Here is an 18,281-nt window from a genome sequence, read left to right on the forward strand (position 1 = left end):
GTTAATTCTTTACTGGCCAACCACACCATGTTGAATTCACACACAGTGTGAACGGAGTGAAATACAGTATATAGCTGAATTGTACTTGATACTTTGGCAAGCTTATAAAGCTATAAGAAATGTGATAGTTGTGATGTGCTTGCCCTCTTACTGAGATTTCATAACTGTCAGAACATTCTAGGAAGATAATTTCTATTGTATTTATATATTGTTTTGATTTTATTTCAGATAGTTTGTGTATTTGTGATTATCTTTCCAGTACGTGTTCTCCTTTTTGTCACATATAGGTTTGCCGATAAAGGGGTGCAAATGTATTTTAAATAAACATGCATTGTTATCTTTGGTTTATTAAAGCGGTCAAATTACTGTACCTGTATTTGCATGTTGTGAACCACAATTCATTGCGCTAGCCTTTTACTGTGAATCACGTGACCCCGTCATTGAGGTAGGCGGAAATGAAAGTTAACCAGCTAGCGGTACCAGAGGACCACAGCTGAAAACGGTATTTATGAGAAAATAAACGAAATACGTTGCCAGGAATGTCAAGTAAAACAGGATTGTAGAAAACATTTCTTCAATAGTACACATTTATCTAACTACGTTTACGAGAAAAGGTGGCTGTCATGTCCTTATGCCCACACAAAGCTGTTGGCTAGCTAGGAGCTATAACGTTAGCTCACCATCTTCCGTGTTTTGTTTTTGTGGGCAGGGTATTTAAATATGGAGGCAATGAGCCACTTTGAGTTGTTGATGTGTACAGTTAATCGATGTACATTAAGCTAGTAGTTATCAGCAAATGCGATGTCTCACCCTGTGCATCTTACACGCAGTAAATGTTTAGGTTCCCTTTTGTTGGGATCACTCCAAAGATGGTGGATAAATGAAGATAGTCACTCCGTTCGTTTACCATTAAAAAAAATTGTCAACTAAATTTTCATTGGTCACATACACGTGTTTAGCAGATGTTATTGTGGGCTAGCGAAATGCTTGTGTTTCTAGCTCCAACAGTGCAGCAATACCTAACAACAATACACACAAATCTAAAGTAATGGAATTAAGAATATATAAATATTTGGATGAGCAATGTTGGAGCGGCATAGACTAAAATACAGTAGAATACAGTATATACATATGAGATTAGTTATGCAAATATTATTACAGTGGCCAGTTTCAAGTCTTTGTATATAGGGCAGCAGCCTCTAAGGCACTAGTGATGGCTATTTAACAGTCTGGTGACCTTGAGATAGAAGCTGTTTTTGAGTCTCTCGGTCCCAGCTTTGATGCACCTGTACTGACCTCGCCTTCTGGATGATAGCTGGGTGAACAGGCAGTGGCTCGGGTGATTGTTATCCTTTGATCTTTGGCCTTTGTGTGACATTGGGTGCTGTAGATGTCCTGTAGGGCAGGTAGTTTGCCGCCACCGTCTGGAGCGCCCTGCGGTTGCGTGCGGTACAGGTACCGTACCAGGCGGTGATACCTGACAGGATGCTCTTAATTGTGCATCTGTAAAAGTTTGTGAGTGTTTTAGGTGCCAAGCCAAATTTCTTCAGGCTTCTTCACCACACTGTCTGTGGGTGGACCATTTCAGTTTGTCAGTGATGTGTCCGCGGAGGAGCAAGTGGCTCGGATCTGATGTCTAGTTAACGGTTTGTTTTTGGGGTAACATTTATGCTGGATCGAAAAGGTGTATTGTAGGACGTGATAACACCCAGATATGACTAAACTATTCAAGCTACGACTGTCTCCTATGACTATCTCAAAGTGAAGGGGTTCCCTAACATTTTCACTCATGCCTCTCGCGTGTTCATGACACAAACTGTTCACACCCCTCTTGTTGGCAGAGAGAAAATGTTGCAGGTTTAAAGCTTGTTTCCTGCAATTCTGCACATTTTGTCATTGGGTGCAGAGCAAATGTTGCTGTTTCAAAGCTCATTTTATTGCAATTCAATAAATTTGCCATGTCTAATGTGTATTCATGTGATATTTAAGTGACTCAAACTTTACTACAAAATCTATGGGCTAATAAATCTAGTCAAAAAACATCTGACATGGGCTAATTGATCTGGGCATTTCTGACAAGTTATAAATATCTCTCTAAAGTATGCAATGACTGACATGATGGGGAAAACTGATGACACACTACCCAATTTCGAAATTGCACCTTGTGCATTTTACTATTACTCAACAAAGTCAGACTGATAAGTGTTCAATTGGGTTGGGAGCTGGTGACTGAGACGGCCATGGCATATGTTTGACATAGTTTTCATGCTCATCAAACCATTCAGTGACCACTCGTGCCCTGTGGATGGAAACATTGTCATTCTATGGGGGCAAAGCCATGGTAGTAAACATGAAAAATGTTTATACATGACCCTAAGCATGATGGGATGTTAATTGTTTAATTAACTCTGGAGCCAAACCTGTGTGAAAGCACCCAGTTCAATGTAACATTGCTAGGTTTAGGCTACTACATGTAGAATGGCTCCGGAGAGGGTGGCTGACGTTTTACGTGCTCCTAACAAAATGTGTTATTTGTTTTGTTTTTTTGCATTGTTTGTAACTTATTTTAGAACTTATTTTGTACATAGTGTTGCTGCTACCATCTCTTATAACCGAAAATAACTTCTGGACATCAGAACAGTGATTACTCACCACAAACTGGTAGCTTTTTCCTTTAAAGAGTCCAACGTGAAGGACATATTGCTTTCCCGGGAACAGGCCCAAATCCCTGTTATTTGCGTGAAGAGAAGATGGAGAAAAAGGAGGTGGAGGTCAGGCTGCCTTCTGAGAATCCATAGACGAGCGAGTAAACCCCCACTGCCATCTGTTCTTTTGGCAAACATGCAATCATTGGAAAATAAAATCAATGACCTACGAGCAAGATTAAACCACCAACAGGACATTAAAAACCGTAATATCTTAAGTTTCACTGAGTCATGGCTGAACGACAACATGAACAACATACAGCTGGCGGGTTTTACACTGTATCGGCAGGACAGAACAGCAGCCTCTGCTAAGACGAGGGGTAGCAGTCTATGTATATTTGTAAACAACAGCTTGTGAAAGATATCTAAGGAAGTCTCAAGATTTTGCTCGCCTGAGGTAGAGTATCTCATGATAAGCTGTAGACCACACTAATCTACCTAGAGAGTTGTCATCTGTATTTTTCGTAGCTGTCTACATACCACCACAGACCAATGCTGGCACTAAGACCGCACTCAATGAGCTGAATACGGCCATAAGCAAACAGGAAAACCCTCATCCAAACCACCTTTACTCCACACACAAAGATGCGTATAAAGCTCTCCCTCCATTTGGAAAATCCGACCCTAATTCTATCCTCATGATTCCTGCTTACAAGCTCAAATGAAAGCAGGAAGCAACAGTGACTCGGTCAATGAAACAGTGATCAGATGAAGCAGATGCTAAATTGCAGAACTGTTTTGCTAGCACAGGCTGGAATATGTTCCGCAATTCTTCCGATGGCATTGAGGAGTACACCACATCGGTCACTGGCTTCATCAATAAGTGCATCGATGACGTCGTCCCCACAGTGACTGTAAGTACATACCCCAACCAGAAGTCATGGATTACAGGCAACATCTGCACTGAGCTAAAGGGTAGAGCTGCCTCTTTCAAGGAGCGGGACTCTAACCTGGAACCTTATTAGAAATCCCGCTATGCACCAGCTGTTCCAGACAATAGTGTGATCACGCACTCCGCAGCCGATGTGAGTAAGACCTTTAACCTCTTGCTTCTACTCGGGACGCTTGCGTCCCAACTAGAGCTCTGGAAATGCAAATGCGCTACGCTAAATGCTAATAGTATTAGTTAAAACTCAAAAGTTCATTAAAATACACATGCAGGGTATCGAATTAAAGCTACACTCGTTGTGAATCCAGGCAACAAGTCAGATTTTTAAAATGCTTTTCGGCGAAAGCATGAGAAGCTATTATCTGATAGCATGTAACACCCCAAAAGACCCGCAGGGGACGTAAACAAAATAATTAGCATTTCGGCGTTACACAAACCGCACAATAAAATAGAAAACATTCATTACCTTTCACCATCTTCTTTGTTGGCACTCCTAGATGTCCCATAAACACTATTTGGGTCTTTATTTCGATTAAATCGGTCCATATAAAGCCTAGATATCGTTATATGTAGACTGTGTGATAAACGAAAAAAACATTGTTTCAAAACGTAACGTCATTTTTTAAAATTCAAAAGTCGACGATAAACTTTCACAAAACACTTCGAAATACTTTTGTAATGCATCTTTAGGTATTAGTAAACGTTAATAAGCGATAAAATTCATCAGGAGGCGATGTAAAGATCATTAGCTGTCCGTCTGGAAAAATGTCCGGCTAGAAACTCAACGAAAATATCCGGTCCTAGACCTGAGGAGATACGGTGCCCTGCATGTGTTTGACCAAGAAAAAACTCGAAGGGAAATGACAAGACTCTAGACACCGTGTGGAAGCTGTAGGTACTGCAACCTCAGTCAATTAATTGTGGTTCACCTTTATCAATGGGTTCAAGTAGCGCATGGATATATTTTCCCATTTTCAGTGATCAGTTTTTCCTGTGCTTTTCGATGTAAATGCCGTTCTGGTAAAGCCACAGCAGTGATTTAACCAGTTTTATAAACGTCTGAGTGTTTTCTATCCACACAGACTAAGCAAATGCATATACTATATTCCTGGCATGAGTAGCAGGGCGCTGAAATGTTGCGCGATTTTTAACAGAATGTTCAAAAAAGTAGAGGGTCGACTTAAGAGGTTAAACAGGTCAACATTCACAAGGCCGCAGGGCCAGACGGATTACCAGGACGTGTACTGCGAGCATGCGCTGACCAACTGGAAAGTGTCTTCACTGACATTTTCAACCTCTCCCTGCCTGAGTCTGAAATACCAACATGTTTTAAGAAGACCATCATAGTTAGTGCCTGTGCCCAAGAACACTAAGATAACCTGCCTAAATGACTACCGACCCGTAGCACACCATGAAATGCTTTGAAAGGCTGGTCATGCCTCACATCAACACTATTATCACAGAACCCTATACCCACTCCAATTTGCATACTGCCCTAAGAGATCCACAGATGATGCAATCTCTATTGCACTCAACACTGCCCTTTCCCACCTGGACAAAAGGAACACCTATGTGAGAATGATATTAATTGACTACAGCTCAGTGTTCAACACCATAGTGCCCTCAAAGCTCATCACTAAGCTAAGGACCCTGGAACTAAACACCCCCCTCTGCAAATGGATCCTGGACTTCTTGACGGGCCGCCCCAGGTGGTAAGGGTAGGTAACAACACATCTGCCACGCTGCTCCTCAACACGGGGGCCCCTCAGGGGTACCTGCTTAGTCCCCTCCTGTACTCCCTGTTCACTCATGACTCCATGGCCAGGCACGACTCCAACACCATTAAGTTTGACGATGACACAACCGTGGTAGGCCTGATTACTGACGAGACGGTCAGAGACCTGGCCGTGTGGTGCCAGGACAACAACCTCTCCCTCAACGTGATCAAGACAAAGGAGGTGATTGTGGACTGCAGGAAAAGGAGGACCGAGCACGCCCCCATTCTCATCAACGGGGCTGTAGTGGAGCAGGTTGATATCTTCAAGTTCCTTGGTGTCCAAATCACCAACAAACTATCATGGTCCAAACTAGGGTTGCACATTTTGGGGAAATTCAGAGCTGGAAACTTTCCATGGGAATTAACGGAAATAAATATATGCAAATTAATATTAATACCATTTAAATGTCGATGTTTTTTGCATTGTCTATATTTACCATATAATATGGAGAGACAAACATAAACCTTTTACCTTTTCAGGGGTGGAAAGTAGCCTAGTGGTTATAGCATTGAGCCAGTAACCGAAAGGTTGCTAGATTGAATCACCAAGCTGACAAGGTAAAAGTCCGTTCTGCCCCTGAACAAGGCACTTAACACACTGTTCCTAGGCCGTCATTTTAAATAAGAATTTGTTCTTAATTGACTTGCCTAGTTACAGTTGAAGTCTGAAGTTTATATACACTTAGGATGGAGTCATTAAAACTTGTTTTTCAACCACTCCACAGAACTGTAGTTCTGGCAAATTGGTTAGGACATTGTGTATGTATTGTATTGACAATGTATTGTGCATGACACAATTAATTTTTCCAACAATTATTTACAGACAGATTATTTCACTTATAATTCACTGTATCACAATTTCAGTGGGTCAGAAGTTTACATACACTAAGTTGACTGTGCCTTTAAACTGCTTTGAAAATTCCAGGAAATGTCATGGCTCTAGGAGCTTTTGATAGGCTAATTGACCTAATTTGAGTCAATTGGAGGTGTACCCGTGGATGTATTTCAAGGCCTACCTTCAAACTCAGCGCCTCTTTGCTTGACATCATGGGAAAATCAAAAGAAATCAGCCAAGACCTCTACAAGTCTAGTTCATCCTTGGGAGCAATTTCCAAATGCCTGAAGGTACCACATTCATCTGTACGATAGTACGCAAGTATAAATGCCATGGGACAATGCAGCCGTCATACCGACCAGGAAGGAGACTCATTCTGTCTCCTAGAGATGAATGTACTTTGGTGTGAAAAGTGCAAATCACTCCCAGAACAACAGCAAAGGACCTTGTGAAGATACTTGAGGAAACCTGTACAGAAGTATCTGTATCCACAGTAAAACTAGTTCAGTATCGACATAACGTGAAAGGCCGCTCAGCAAGGAAGAAGCCACTGCTCCAAGACTGCCATACAAAAGCCAGACTGTGGTTTGCAACTGGGGGACGACGATTGTACTATTTGGAGAAATGTCCTCTGGTCTGATGAAACAAAAATAGAACTGTTTGGTCATAATGACCATCATTATGTTTGGAGGAAAAAGGGGCGGCTTGCAAGCCGAAGAACACCTCCCATCCGTGAAGCACGGGGGTGGCAGCATCATGTTGTGGGGGTGCTTTGCTGCAGGAGGGACTGGTGCACTTCACAAAATAGATGGCGTCATGAGGATGGAAAATTATGTGGATATATTGAAGCAACATCTCAAGACATTAGTCAGGAAGTTAACCTCGTTGGGCTAGAGGGCAGTATTTTCACGTCCGGATGAAAAGCGTGCCCAGAGTAAACTACCTGCTACTCAGGCCCAGAAGCTAGGATATGCATATTATTAGTAGATTTGGATAGAAAACACTCTGACGTTTCTAAAACTGTTTGAATGATGTCTATGAGTATAACATAACTCATATGGCAGGCGAAAACCCGAGAAAATCCAACCATGAAGTGGGAAATCTGAGATTTGTAGTTTTTCAAAGTGATTGCCTTTCCATTATCCAGTGTAAATGGGGTCAGATTGCACTTCCTAAGGCTGCCACTAGATGTCAACAGTCTTTAGAAAGTTGTTTCAGGCTTCTATTGTGAAAGGGGAGAGAATAAGACCACTCAAAGCAGGTGGCTCAGCTGAAAGCCATGAGTTGTTTATGGCGCGTGGCCGTGAGCTCCGTTCCCTTTCCTTTCTAATGACAACGGAATTGTCCGGTTGGAATATTATTGACGATTTATGATAAAAAAACATCCTATAGATTGATTATATACATCGTTTGACATGTTTCTACGAACTTTAATTAATTTTTAAAAACTTTTCGTCTGGACTTAGTGCACACGCTTTGTGCATTTGGATTAGTGAACTAAACGTGCGAACAAAAAGGAGGTATTTGGACATAAAGATTAACTTTATCAAACAAAACAAACATTTATTGTGGAACTGGGATTCCTGGGAGTGCATTCCGATGAAGATCATCAAAGGTAAGTGAATATTTATAAAGCTATTTCTGACTTTTGTTGACTCCACAACATGGCCGGTATCTGTATGGCTTGTTTTGGTGGCTGAGCACTGTACTCAGATTATCGCATGGTGTGCTTTCACCGTAAAGCTTTTTTGAAATCTGACACAGCGGTTGCATTAAGGAGAAGGTTATCTTTAAGCCGTTTTGCCACAACATTGGAAGTATGCTTGGGGTCATTGTCCATTTGGAAGACCCATTTGCGACCAAGCTTTAAGGACAACAAAGGCAAGGTATTGGAGTGGCCGTCACAAAGCCCTGACAATCAATCCCGTTGAAAATTTGTGGGCAGAACTGAAAAAGCGTGTGCGAGCAAGGAAACCTACAAACCTGACTCAGTTACACCAGCTCTGTCAGGCGGAATGGGCCAAAATTCACCCAACTTATTGTGGGAAGCTTGTGGAAGACTACCCAAAACGTTTGTCTCAAGTTGAACAATTTTAAAGGCAATGCTACGAAATACTAATGAGTATATGTAAACTTCTGACCCACTGGGAATGTTATGAAAGAAATAAAAACTGAAATAAATCACTCTCTCTACTATTATTCTGACATTTCACATTCTTCAAATAAAGTGGTGATTCTAACTGACCTAAGACAGGGAATTTTCACTAAGATTTAAATGTCAGGAATTGTGAAAAACTGAGTTTAAATGTAGTTGGCTAAGGTGTATGTAAACTTCAACTGTAAATAAAGGTTACATTTAAAAAATCATAAGTAGACATAGTTGCAAATGATTAAATCCTTCCAATAGAAATTTTAAAAACTATATAGTTACAAATTGAACTTTAATTAAATGAGTTGACTCTTCATATGGGATGATTTCACTGAACAACAAAAGAAAGGGAATATTGAATGATCCCCAATAATCCATCGCATCTCCCAGAATCTGTAAAGTTATAGTCTAGAAGCTAAGGCTATGGTTGTCTTCCTCTCGGGCTTCCATTTCTTCTCCCTGGACCTCCAAAATTTCCACTTTTTGAACATCAGACTCAGAGGCCTCATCTTCACTGTCACTTTCCAACCTTGTTGAGGATGACTTGTTGTCAGGCTCAAGAAGCCTCAAATTTGCCCAGATGGCCACCAAATGTTCATCCCTTGTATTGGTCAGCCTGTTGCGTGCTTTGGTGTGTGTGTTCCCAAACAAGGACATTTTGCACTCTGAGGTGGCTGATGTTGGTGGGATTTGGAGGATGATGAAGGCAACAGGGGAAAGAGCCACAGATCCACAAAGTCCCTTCCACCAGGTGGCTGATGAGATATGTTGGCACGACTGCCATATTGCATCTCCATTCCAAAGCCCTTACTTGGAAGTGTACTTCGCCAGACTGCCAAGAACCTTGCCGTCATCCAGGCCAAGGTGGCGAGACACAGTAGTGATGACACCACAGGCCTTGTTGATCTCTGCACCAGACAGGATGCTCTTGCCAGCATACTTGGTGTCCAACATGTACGCTGCGGCGTGTATGGGCTTCAGGCAGTCTTCACACTTTTTCATGTATTTCAGAACTGCAGTTTCCTCTGCTTGGAGCAATAGTGATGTGGGCAGGGCAGTACGGATTTCTTCTCTTACATCTACAAGCAGAGTCTGAACATCAGACAGGATTTCATTGTCTCCCGCAATCCGTGTAATGGCTACTGCTATAGGTTTCAGGCTGCTTACCACTCTCCCAAAATACATCATCCAGGAGGATCTTCTTGATGAGGCTGTCCATATTGGCAGACTGATATTGCCATTTCTTGGAGAGACTCCTTCACTTCCAGGAGACTGTCAATCATGATGACCACACCATCCCAACAGGTGTTGCTGGGCAGCTTCTTCTCATTTTGCTTGGAGAAGTAGGTTGCTGCTATAACTTGATGACCCTTCACATGCATAACCATTTCCTTGGCTCTCTTGTAGAGTGTATCTGTTGTTTTCAGTGCCATGATGTCCTTGAGGAGCAGATTCAATGCACAAGCAGCACAGACATTGGGTGGGGTGTGACTTTTGACCAAGCAGCCTTCATGTTTGCAGAATTGTCTGTCACCAGTGCAAATATCTTCTATGGTCTAAGGTCATTGATGACTGCCTTCAGCTCATCTGCAATGTAGAGACCGGTGTGTCTGTTGTCCTTTGTGTCTGTGCTCTTGTAGAATACTGGTTGAGGGGTGGCGATGATGTAGTTAATTATTCCTTGCCCACGAACATTCAACCACCCATCAGAGATGATTGCAATACAGTCTGCTTTCTCTATGATTTGCTTGACCTTCACTTGAACTCTGTTGAACTCTGCATCCAACAAATTAGTAGATAAAGTATGTCTGGTTGGAGGGCTGTATGCTGGGCGAAGAACATTCAGAAATCTCTTCCAATACACATTGCCTGTGAGCATCAGAGGTGAACCAGTTGCATTCACAGCTTGAGCAAGACGTTCATCAGTATTTCTCTTATGTTCCGCCATTGAGTAAAAAAAAACTATTGATTCCAGGAGGACAATGAGCTGTTGCTATCGATAAGGATTCATAATTTTCACCTCGAATAGAAGTAGAGGGACTTTTGTCAGAGGTTGCTTGTTGTGAGTACCGAGGGAACTTTATGCACTTGGCCAGATGATTCTGCATCTTTGTTGCATTCTTAGCATATGATTTTGCGCCGTATTTGCAAATGTACACAGCTTTTCCTTCTACCTTAGCAGCAGTGAAATGTCTCCACACATCAGAGTGCCCTGGAATTCTTCTTTAAAGATTGGGAAAAAATGAGTAAAAAAACCTAAAATACAATTCCATGTGCAGTTAGATTAAACAACTCCTTTGTAAGATTTTTTTTTAAATTAAACATGTATGGAAACGGGTGAATTGACACTCCTCAGTTAGCAGTCTCAAGCAAGCTAAAACTCACATGGTTGCAAAAACTAAAGAGCAGAATTTTTTAACAAATTATAAATTATTTAAACACTATGCTGTAGGCTACTATTTACTAGTTATCAAAAAATTATGTATGTCATGTAAAATATACTCACCCCACCCAGTATTGTAATCAAAACTTACCAGAAAGCATGTAGTCCTTGGCTCAGACAGTGTAGTAGTGTGGGCTCAATAGCATCTCATTAGATCAGCTGTACATGTGATGGAAGAATGCACTGTGCATGCAGATTGTTGCAATTCCATTGAATTGGGTATAGTTTAACCAAAATATGCCGCAATACATAAAATTGACTTATGTGTATCCCACAAAAAGGTTCACTGTTATAAGCTAACTTTTTAAAGAATTTAAGCAAAATTCCCCAAATTTCCGGGCTTAACTTCCCATGGAAAATTTCCGGAAAAATTCAAGAAATTAACCGGAAAGTTTCCGACCCTTTGCAACCCTAGTCTTAACACACCAAGACAGTCAGAAAGAGGGCACAACAAAACCTATTCCCCCTCAGGAGAAGATTGAAACGATTTGGCATGGGTCCTCAGATCCTCAAAAGGTTCTACAGCTGCACCATCGAGAGCATCACTGCCTGGTATGGCAACTGCTCGGCCTCTGACCACAAGGCACTACAGAGGGTAGTGCATGCAGCCCAGTACATCACTGGTGCCTTGCTTCCTGCCATTTAGGACCTCTATACCAGGCGGTGTCAGAGGAAGGCCCTAAAAATTGTCAAAGACTCCAGCCACCCTAGTCATAGACTGTTCTCTCTTCTTCCGCATGGCAAGCGGTCCTGGAGCGCAAAGTCTTAAGTCCAAGAGGCTTCTAAACAGGTTCTACCCCCAATCCATAAGACTCCTGAACATCTAATCAAATGGCTACTCCCCCTTTTTACACTGCTGCTACTCTCTGTTATTTTTTATGCATAGTCACTTTAATAACTCTACCTACATGTACATATTACAATTACCTCAACTAACCGGTGCCCCCGCACATTGCCACTGCCTGGTACCCCCTGTATATAGCCTCGCTATTGTTATTTTACTGCTGATCTTGAATTTTTTGTTTGTTTTTGTTAATTGTTTTTTTAAAGTATGTTTTTACATATATTTTGTTTAACTGCGTTGTTGGTTAGGGCTTGTAAGTAAGCATTTCACTGTAAGGTCTTCACCTGTTTTATTAGGCGCATGTTACAAATAAAATTTGATTTGATAATCAAATTTTCCCTATACCCATCATGAGGTTGCTACATCCTAGCCTATGAATGACAGTTGACAACGTAGGTGCACACAGGTCTAAGGCACTGCGTCTCAGTGCAAGAAGCATCACTACAGACCCTGGTTCGATCCCGGGCTGTATCACAACCGGCTGTGATTGGGAGTCCCATAAGGCGGCACACAATTGTCCCAGCATCGTCTGGGTTAAGGGAGGGTTTGGCCGGGGTAGGCCATCATTGTAAAATAAGAATTTGTTCTTAATTAACTGACTTGCCTAGTTAAATACATGCATTCAATACCACCTTGCACACTCTTGCCTGCATCTAGCTGATATAGGGTGTAATCATTAGTCCAACATTTGCAAACGAGACAAATTCAGGTATTTTTTATCCCTGCTTTGTTCGCTTCCGTTTGAGAAATGTTTTTCAACAGAATCAGTGGAATGAATACACCCCTGATCACGCATAAACACAGTTCACTTTCATAGCAGCCACGTTGTATTCCTTCTCGCCTCTATGCACTCTCCTCCTCTCACCTATTCCCTTCGTTTGTGGACTTCAATGAACAACACATCAGCTGTATGTGACCTAGCGAAAAAACCTTTCCAAGCCAAACCATGTCATAACTGCTACACACAGCCTACGTCGTTGTCCCCATATTAGCTAAAGTAACGTTTTAGTCAATATAGCTAATAGAACTAATGTGTTAGTAAACTTGCTACAATCATGCAGTAACATTACAGTGTATAGTCATTAAGCAGTTACACCGGCGGGCACCGGTGGCAATACATTTGTTAAACCTAAAGCTTACCTATTACTTGGAAGAGTTCCAGTGTTGTGTTGGATAGTCATAGCCAGCTAGCTAACATAGCATCCCTCTGTTTGAGCCAGGTGTTTGAGTAACTAAACTGGCCAGCTGCATTTTGCTAGCTAAGTAAGAGAAACTGAAAGTGAAAGAAAATGACTCTCTATCTCTTGCTTCTCCTTAATTTTTGAATAAGTGAATTTGTTGAAAACTGTTCAACTATTGTCTTAATCTCTTGGAGTCAACTACTCACCACATTTTATGCACTGCACTCCTAGCTAGCTGTAGCTTATGCTTTCAGTGCAGGATTCATTCTCTGATCCTTTGATCGGGTGGACAACATGTCAGTTCATGCTGCAAGAGCTCTAATATGTTGGAGGACATCCTCCGGAAGTTGTCATAATTACTGTGTAAGTCAATTGAAGGCGGTAAGAACCAAGAGCCTCCTAGGTTTTGTATTGAAGCCAATATACCAAGAGGAGGGCGGAAGCTTGTTGTCCTCCAGCTACACCATGGTGCTACCCTACAGAGTGTTGCTGAGGTTACTGTAGGTCCTTCATTACAGAACAATGTGTTTTAATAAATTATATGGTGATGTGAATATATTTAGTCCATCTTTATCTGAAAAGGATAACTTTTTCAATGTTATCAATACAATTTTTATTTTTTGAAATTCACAGAAGGATAGTCCTCCCCTTCCTCTGAGGAGCCTCCACTGTTATGTTGTGGTCCACTGTGTATGTTGGAAAGGAGGTTACACGGGAAATAGATAGATAGCTATTTTTATGTATTGCAGTGAGTGATTCACTTCGGAGTTTGCTGTGTCATGTCAGTTATGTGTGTTCTTAGATTGTGCCTGTGTCTTTCTCAGGGCTGTGATGTCATGGCAGCAGCCAGTGTGACAAGACCCGGCAATGTCCAGACCACAGAGAAATCACAGTTGACCTTGAAAGGTATAAGCAGCTTTTAATTCCTCTCATCTATCACCTGCTCTTGTAACCTACTCTAATACTCACCCTCTTCCCTGTGTCTGTGTGCATTTCTCTTAAACTCATGACAACCTGAACCACCCCAAGCAATTATTGTCCCACTTTCATTTTTCAGCCTCCATTGTTATTCCACTTTTCCATTTGTTCTCCCTGCACTTTATTACTCCCTTTCCTCTCTCTTTTCCTCAGTTAATATTGCATGCACTACTATGCTGTCACCCATCACTCACTCCCCCACTTGTATAAGATCAAATGAAACAAGTTTAATTCACCTTGACAGTTTTAAATAATTGGAACATTTCAGGTCTGTCCTCCCTGTTGAAAAGATTCAGCAGTATCCTAACAGTTATTCGGCCCACGTTTTCCTGAGCGGATATGTAATTCAGTTCTATGTTAATTTTGACATGGATAGCCACGGTAGCCAGAAAGGTTTGACATTTCGCTGGCCAAGTGAATATCACATTAATATGGAGCAATCAACAGCACATTTATGAACAGAAGTACACTGTGCCTAAACTACCACCCTGTTTGCCTGTGACAGCTAGAGGGCGGCATTTGCATTTTAGTGTTTGCTTGTCATACAGTTACAAATCCAGAGTAGCTGTAATAAGTATTTGTATTACAAACTGTAGGTTAGGGATTGGCTGGAGTTGGTGTACCACAGTAGTCTTTTTTGTATTTTGCTATATGTTCAACAATTGTTTTGTTTTTTTCTTCTTCACAAAGTGGTCTCAGCAAAGCCTCAGTCACCCAAGCTGCCCACCCGCTCCAGACTCAGCTCTTTTGTGGAGGTGACTGCAGATGGCCTGACTAGTGAAACCAAGAAAACGGGCAAACGAACTGGACACCTTGAGCTACAGTGGAATGAGGACCTCACCCTGTGAGCCCACCTAATCTCAACCTCACTTACTCTGTTGTTGATGCTTGTATATTGTTTAGTGTGTCTGTGTGTCTGTGTGTGTGTGTGTGTGTGTGTGTGTGTGTGTGTGTGTGTGTGTGTGTGTGTGTGTGTAATGTAGGCCTATTTGACTGTGTATCTGATTATGACTTGTGTAGGAATGTGACGCCTCAGAGCCGGTTAGATCTTAAGCTGTGGAGCTGCCACACTTTGAGGAAGGAGTTACTAGGGACTGCCACCATTGACCTGCTTGACACTCTGCGTACACATGATGGCAAGAGTAAGACAATAAAAGTGTATTTTTATGTAGGCCATTGTCCATGGATAGTTAGCAGGACTCCCAGTCATGCTACTGTAGTATTCTATCTACTTTAAAATATTTGGGGTTACCTTCCACCGAACTGCAAGATCAAGTTTAAAATTGTGTAAGTCTTTAATTTTTTTTACAAACATGTCAGAGAAAGAACTTTGGTTTTCTATACGCAGTTGATAGGTTATTGAAGAGCAGTGACCTATCTCTTATCATCTATCTTACTTTTCCCAAATCCTTAATTTTCTTTCTATTTCGTTTTCCTTCCTTCCATCCCACACTTCCCCCTAACCCTCCAGTGGAGAATCTGCAGCTCAGTCTGGTCTTGCAGACCGAGAACAAAGGCTCACTTGTAGCTGGAGGCGAGCTGAACGTCTGTCTGGACGGCCTGGTTGTTGATCTGGGATCTTTGCCCAATGGCAGCACAGCAACAGACAGTGAGTCCCGCCTTGCAACACACACACACATTAACACTTAGAAAAGAGTGCACACTCTTTTTTTAATGCAAACAAAATCTTCCCACACACTTTCTTTCTCGTATTCTCTATCTTGCTCTCTGGTATATATTCACTCACTTTACAGTTAGTGACTTATGCTTTTCAGACTCCACCCAAGCAAGAAGTGCAGGGCTCATTTGGAGAACGGCAAAGAGTGTACTTTGTGATGAGTTTTATGTGGCTATTTGACAATTACAACTTTCCAAATTTGCACGTAGACCTAGTTGATACTATTGCTAAATATCCACTATAACTTGTGAACACAGAAACATAATTAGCTGGTAACTCTTTAGTCTCACCATGACGCTGGCACGTTTTGGACTTGTAACCCCTTTAAAACATTGAGTTTGAGCTACAGACTTCTGGGTTGTACTATTGAATTCGTCTAGACCAACAATTAGTCTGTGTGATTAATGAGGGCTTAGCTAGAGCGTTGTTTGTGAGACAAGGGCGGATCCTGAAGGGGCCCGGGCTGGATCTTTTTATAAAAACCTCTGTAAAGTCCAAATGGTTTGAGCTGCAAACTATTAAAAGAGATCTCAAACCTGAGATCTCTCACAAACACACACATGTAACATGTTTTGCTCTAAAGCAACACAAGAGTCATTAGAAGGTAAGGGGTTCTTCTACATAGAAGATCATAGGAAATCCCAGGACGTAGTGTCTGTAATACTGTAATAAGATCACATTGTTTCTGTCACAAACACGACACAGTTGTCAAGGACTCGTTGGATATTAATTTCCCACTGAGCGAACCATTTCTGTACTTTCAGCATTCATATAAAGTCATTTTTATCACGTTTTTGCTTTGTCTGACCTTTATTTTTTATTATTGTGACTGTTTGTGAAATTAATTTGTTCATACTTGTCCTGAAAAGAAAATGGCCAAACACTTCATTGTGAGGCTAAATGTAAGGACTGGACATGCATATAAATGAAAGTCTGATTTTGAAGCAGATTTTTGCTGTGTTTTCGGGACAGATAGGGTTAACGACAGTGACAGGTCTTTTTATGTTGTGAACACTTTACTGCATGTATACAAATGAGTGGTAAAAAAGCCCACCCAAACAGTGCAGCAGTGTCTTCTGTTTACAAACAGCAGACAAATATACTTTTGTGAGACAAAGATTGGACTTGCCTCTTGAGTTTGTTAAACGTGGTGTTTTTAATGAATAACAACACATTAAACTGACTTATAGAGGTGGCTTGAATTTCTCAGTTCATGCATCTCTCATCTGTGTATGAAATAACACACAAGCCTTTTCATTCCGAATCACAGAGCCAGAGTGTTTCCTAGTGAATGAACACAGCACAAGTCAGGGTTGGGTTTCTGAGCGTATGGTTCATAAATGTGTATCTTTGTGTGTTTAAACAGTACCAGTCAAAGTTTGGACACACCTACTCATTCAAGGGTTTTTCTTTATTTTTGCTATTTTCTAGTGAAGACACCAAAACTATAAAATAACACACATGGAATCATGTAGTAACCAAATAAGTGTTAAACAAATCAAAATGCGTTTTATATTTGAGATTCTTCAAAGTAGCCACCATTTGCCTTGATGACAGCTTTGCACACTCTTGGCATTCTCTCAACCAGCTTCATGAGGAAGTCACGTGGAATTCATTTCAATTAACAGGTGTGCCTTGTTAAAAGTTAATTTGTGGAATTTCTTTCCTTCTTAATGCGTTTGAGCCAATCACTTGTGTTGTGACAAGGTAGGGGTGGTATACAGAAGATGGCCCTATTTGGTACAAGACCAAGTCCATATTATGGCAAGAACAACTCAAATAAGCAAAGAGAAACAATAGTCCATCATTACTTTAAGAAATTAAGGTCAGTCAATGCGGAACATTTCAAGAACTTTTAAAGTTTCTTCAAGTGCAGTTGCAAAACCATCAAGCGCTATGATGAACCTGGCTCTCATGAGGACCGCCACAGGAAAGGAAGACCAATAGTTACCTCTGCTGTAGAGGAAAAGTTCATTATAGTTACCAGCCTCAGAAATTGCAGCCCAAATAAATGCTTCATAGAGTTCATGTAACAGACACAATTTCAACATCAACTGCTCAGAGGAGACTGCAGGAATCATGGTCGAATTTTTGCAAAGAAACCACTACTAAAGGACACCAATAAGAAGAAGAGACTTGCTTGGGCCAAGAAACACACGCAATGGACATTAGACCAGTAAATAAAATCTGTCCTTTGGTCTGATGAGTCCAAATTTGAGATTTTTGGTTCCAGCCGTCGTGGCTTTGTGAGACGCAGAGTATGTGAACGGATGATCTCTGCATGTGTGGTTCCCACCGTGAAGCATGGAGGAGGAGGTGTGGGGGTGCTTTGCTGGTGACACTGTGAGTGTCACTGTCATTTAGAAGGCACATTAATCAGCATGGCTACCACAGCATTCTGCAGCGATACGCCATCCCGTTTGGTTTGTACTTAGTCGCACTATAATTTGTTTTTCAACAGGACAATGACCCAACACACCTACAGGCTGTGTAAGGGCTATTTAATCAAGAAGGAGAGTGTTGGAGGGCTTCATCAGATGATCAGGCCTCCACAATCCCCTGGCCTCAACCCAATTGAGATGATTTTGGGTGAGTTGGACCGCAGAGTGAAGGAAAAGCAGCCAACAAATGCTCAGCATTTGTGGGAACTCCTTCAAGAATGTTCAAAAAGCATTTCAGGTGAAGCTGGTTGAGAGAATTCCAAGAGTGTGCAAAGCTGTCATCAAGGCAAAGGGTGGTTACTTTGAAGAATCTCAAATATAAAATATATTTGGATTTGTTGAACACCTTTTTTGGTTACTA

The 18,281-nt window shown here is 41.4% G+C and overlaps 1 protein-coding gene across 2 annotated transcripts in view; it reads left to right on the forward strand.

The window, feature by feature from the left end:
- The first annotated feature begins 415 nt into the window (after positions 1-415).
- Positions 416-18,281, forward strand: part of LOC115109313 (NEDD4-like E3 ubiquitin-protein ligase WWP2) — a 43,439-nt gene continuing 25,573 nt past the window's right edge. For both annotated transcript variants that reach the window (XM_029634090.2, XM_029634091.2), the window contains exons 1-5: positions 416-502; positions 13,648-13,729; positions 14,492-14,645; positions 14,822-14,943; positions 15,273-15,410. In XM_029634090.2, the coding sequence (XP_029489950.1) occupies positions 13,660-13,729; positions 14,492-14,645; positions 14,822-14,943; positions 15,273-15,410 (484 nt within the window). In that variant the 5' untranslated portion in view covers positions 416-502; positions 13,648-13,659. The remainder of the gene's footprint in view (positions 503-13,647; positions 13,730-14,491; positions 14,646-14,821; positions 14,944-15,272; positions 15,411-18,281) is intronic.

The sequence above is a fragment of the Oncorhynchus nerka genome, linkage group LG25 (genome assembly GCF_034236695.1).
Source record: "Oncorhynchus nerka isolate Pitt River linkage group LG25, Oner_Uvic_2.0, whole genome shotgun sequence".
NCBI classification, from domain to species: domain Eukaryota; kingdom Metazoa; phylum Chordata; class Actinopteri; order Salmoniformes; family Salmonidae; genus Oncorhynchus; species Oncorhynchus nerka.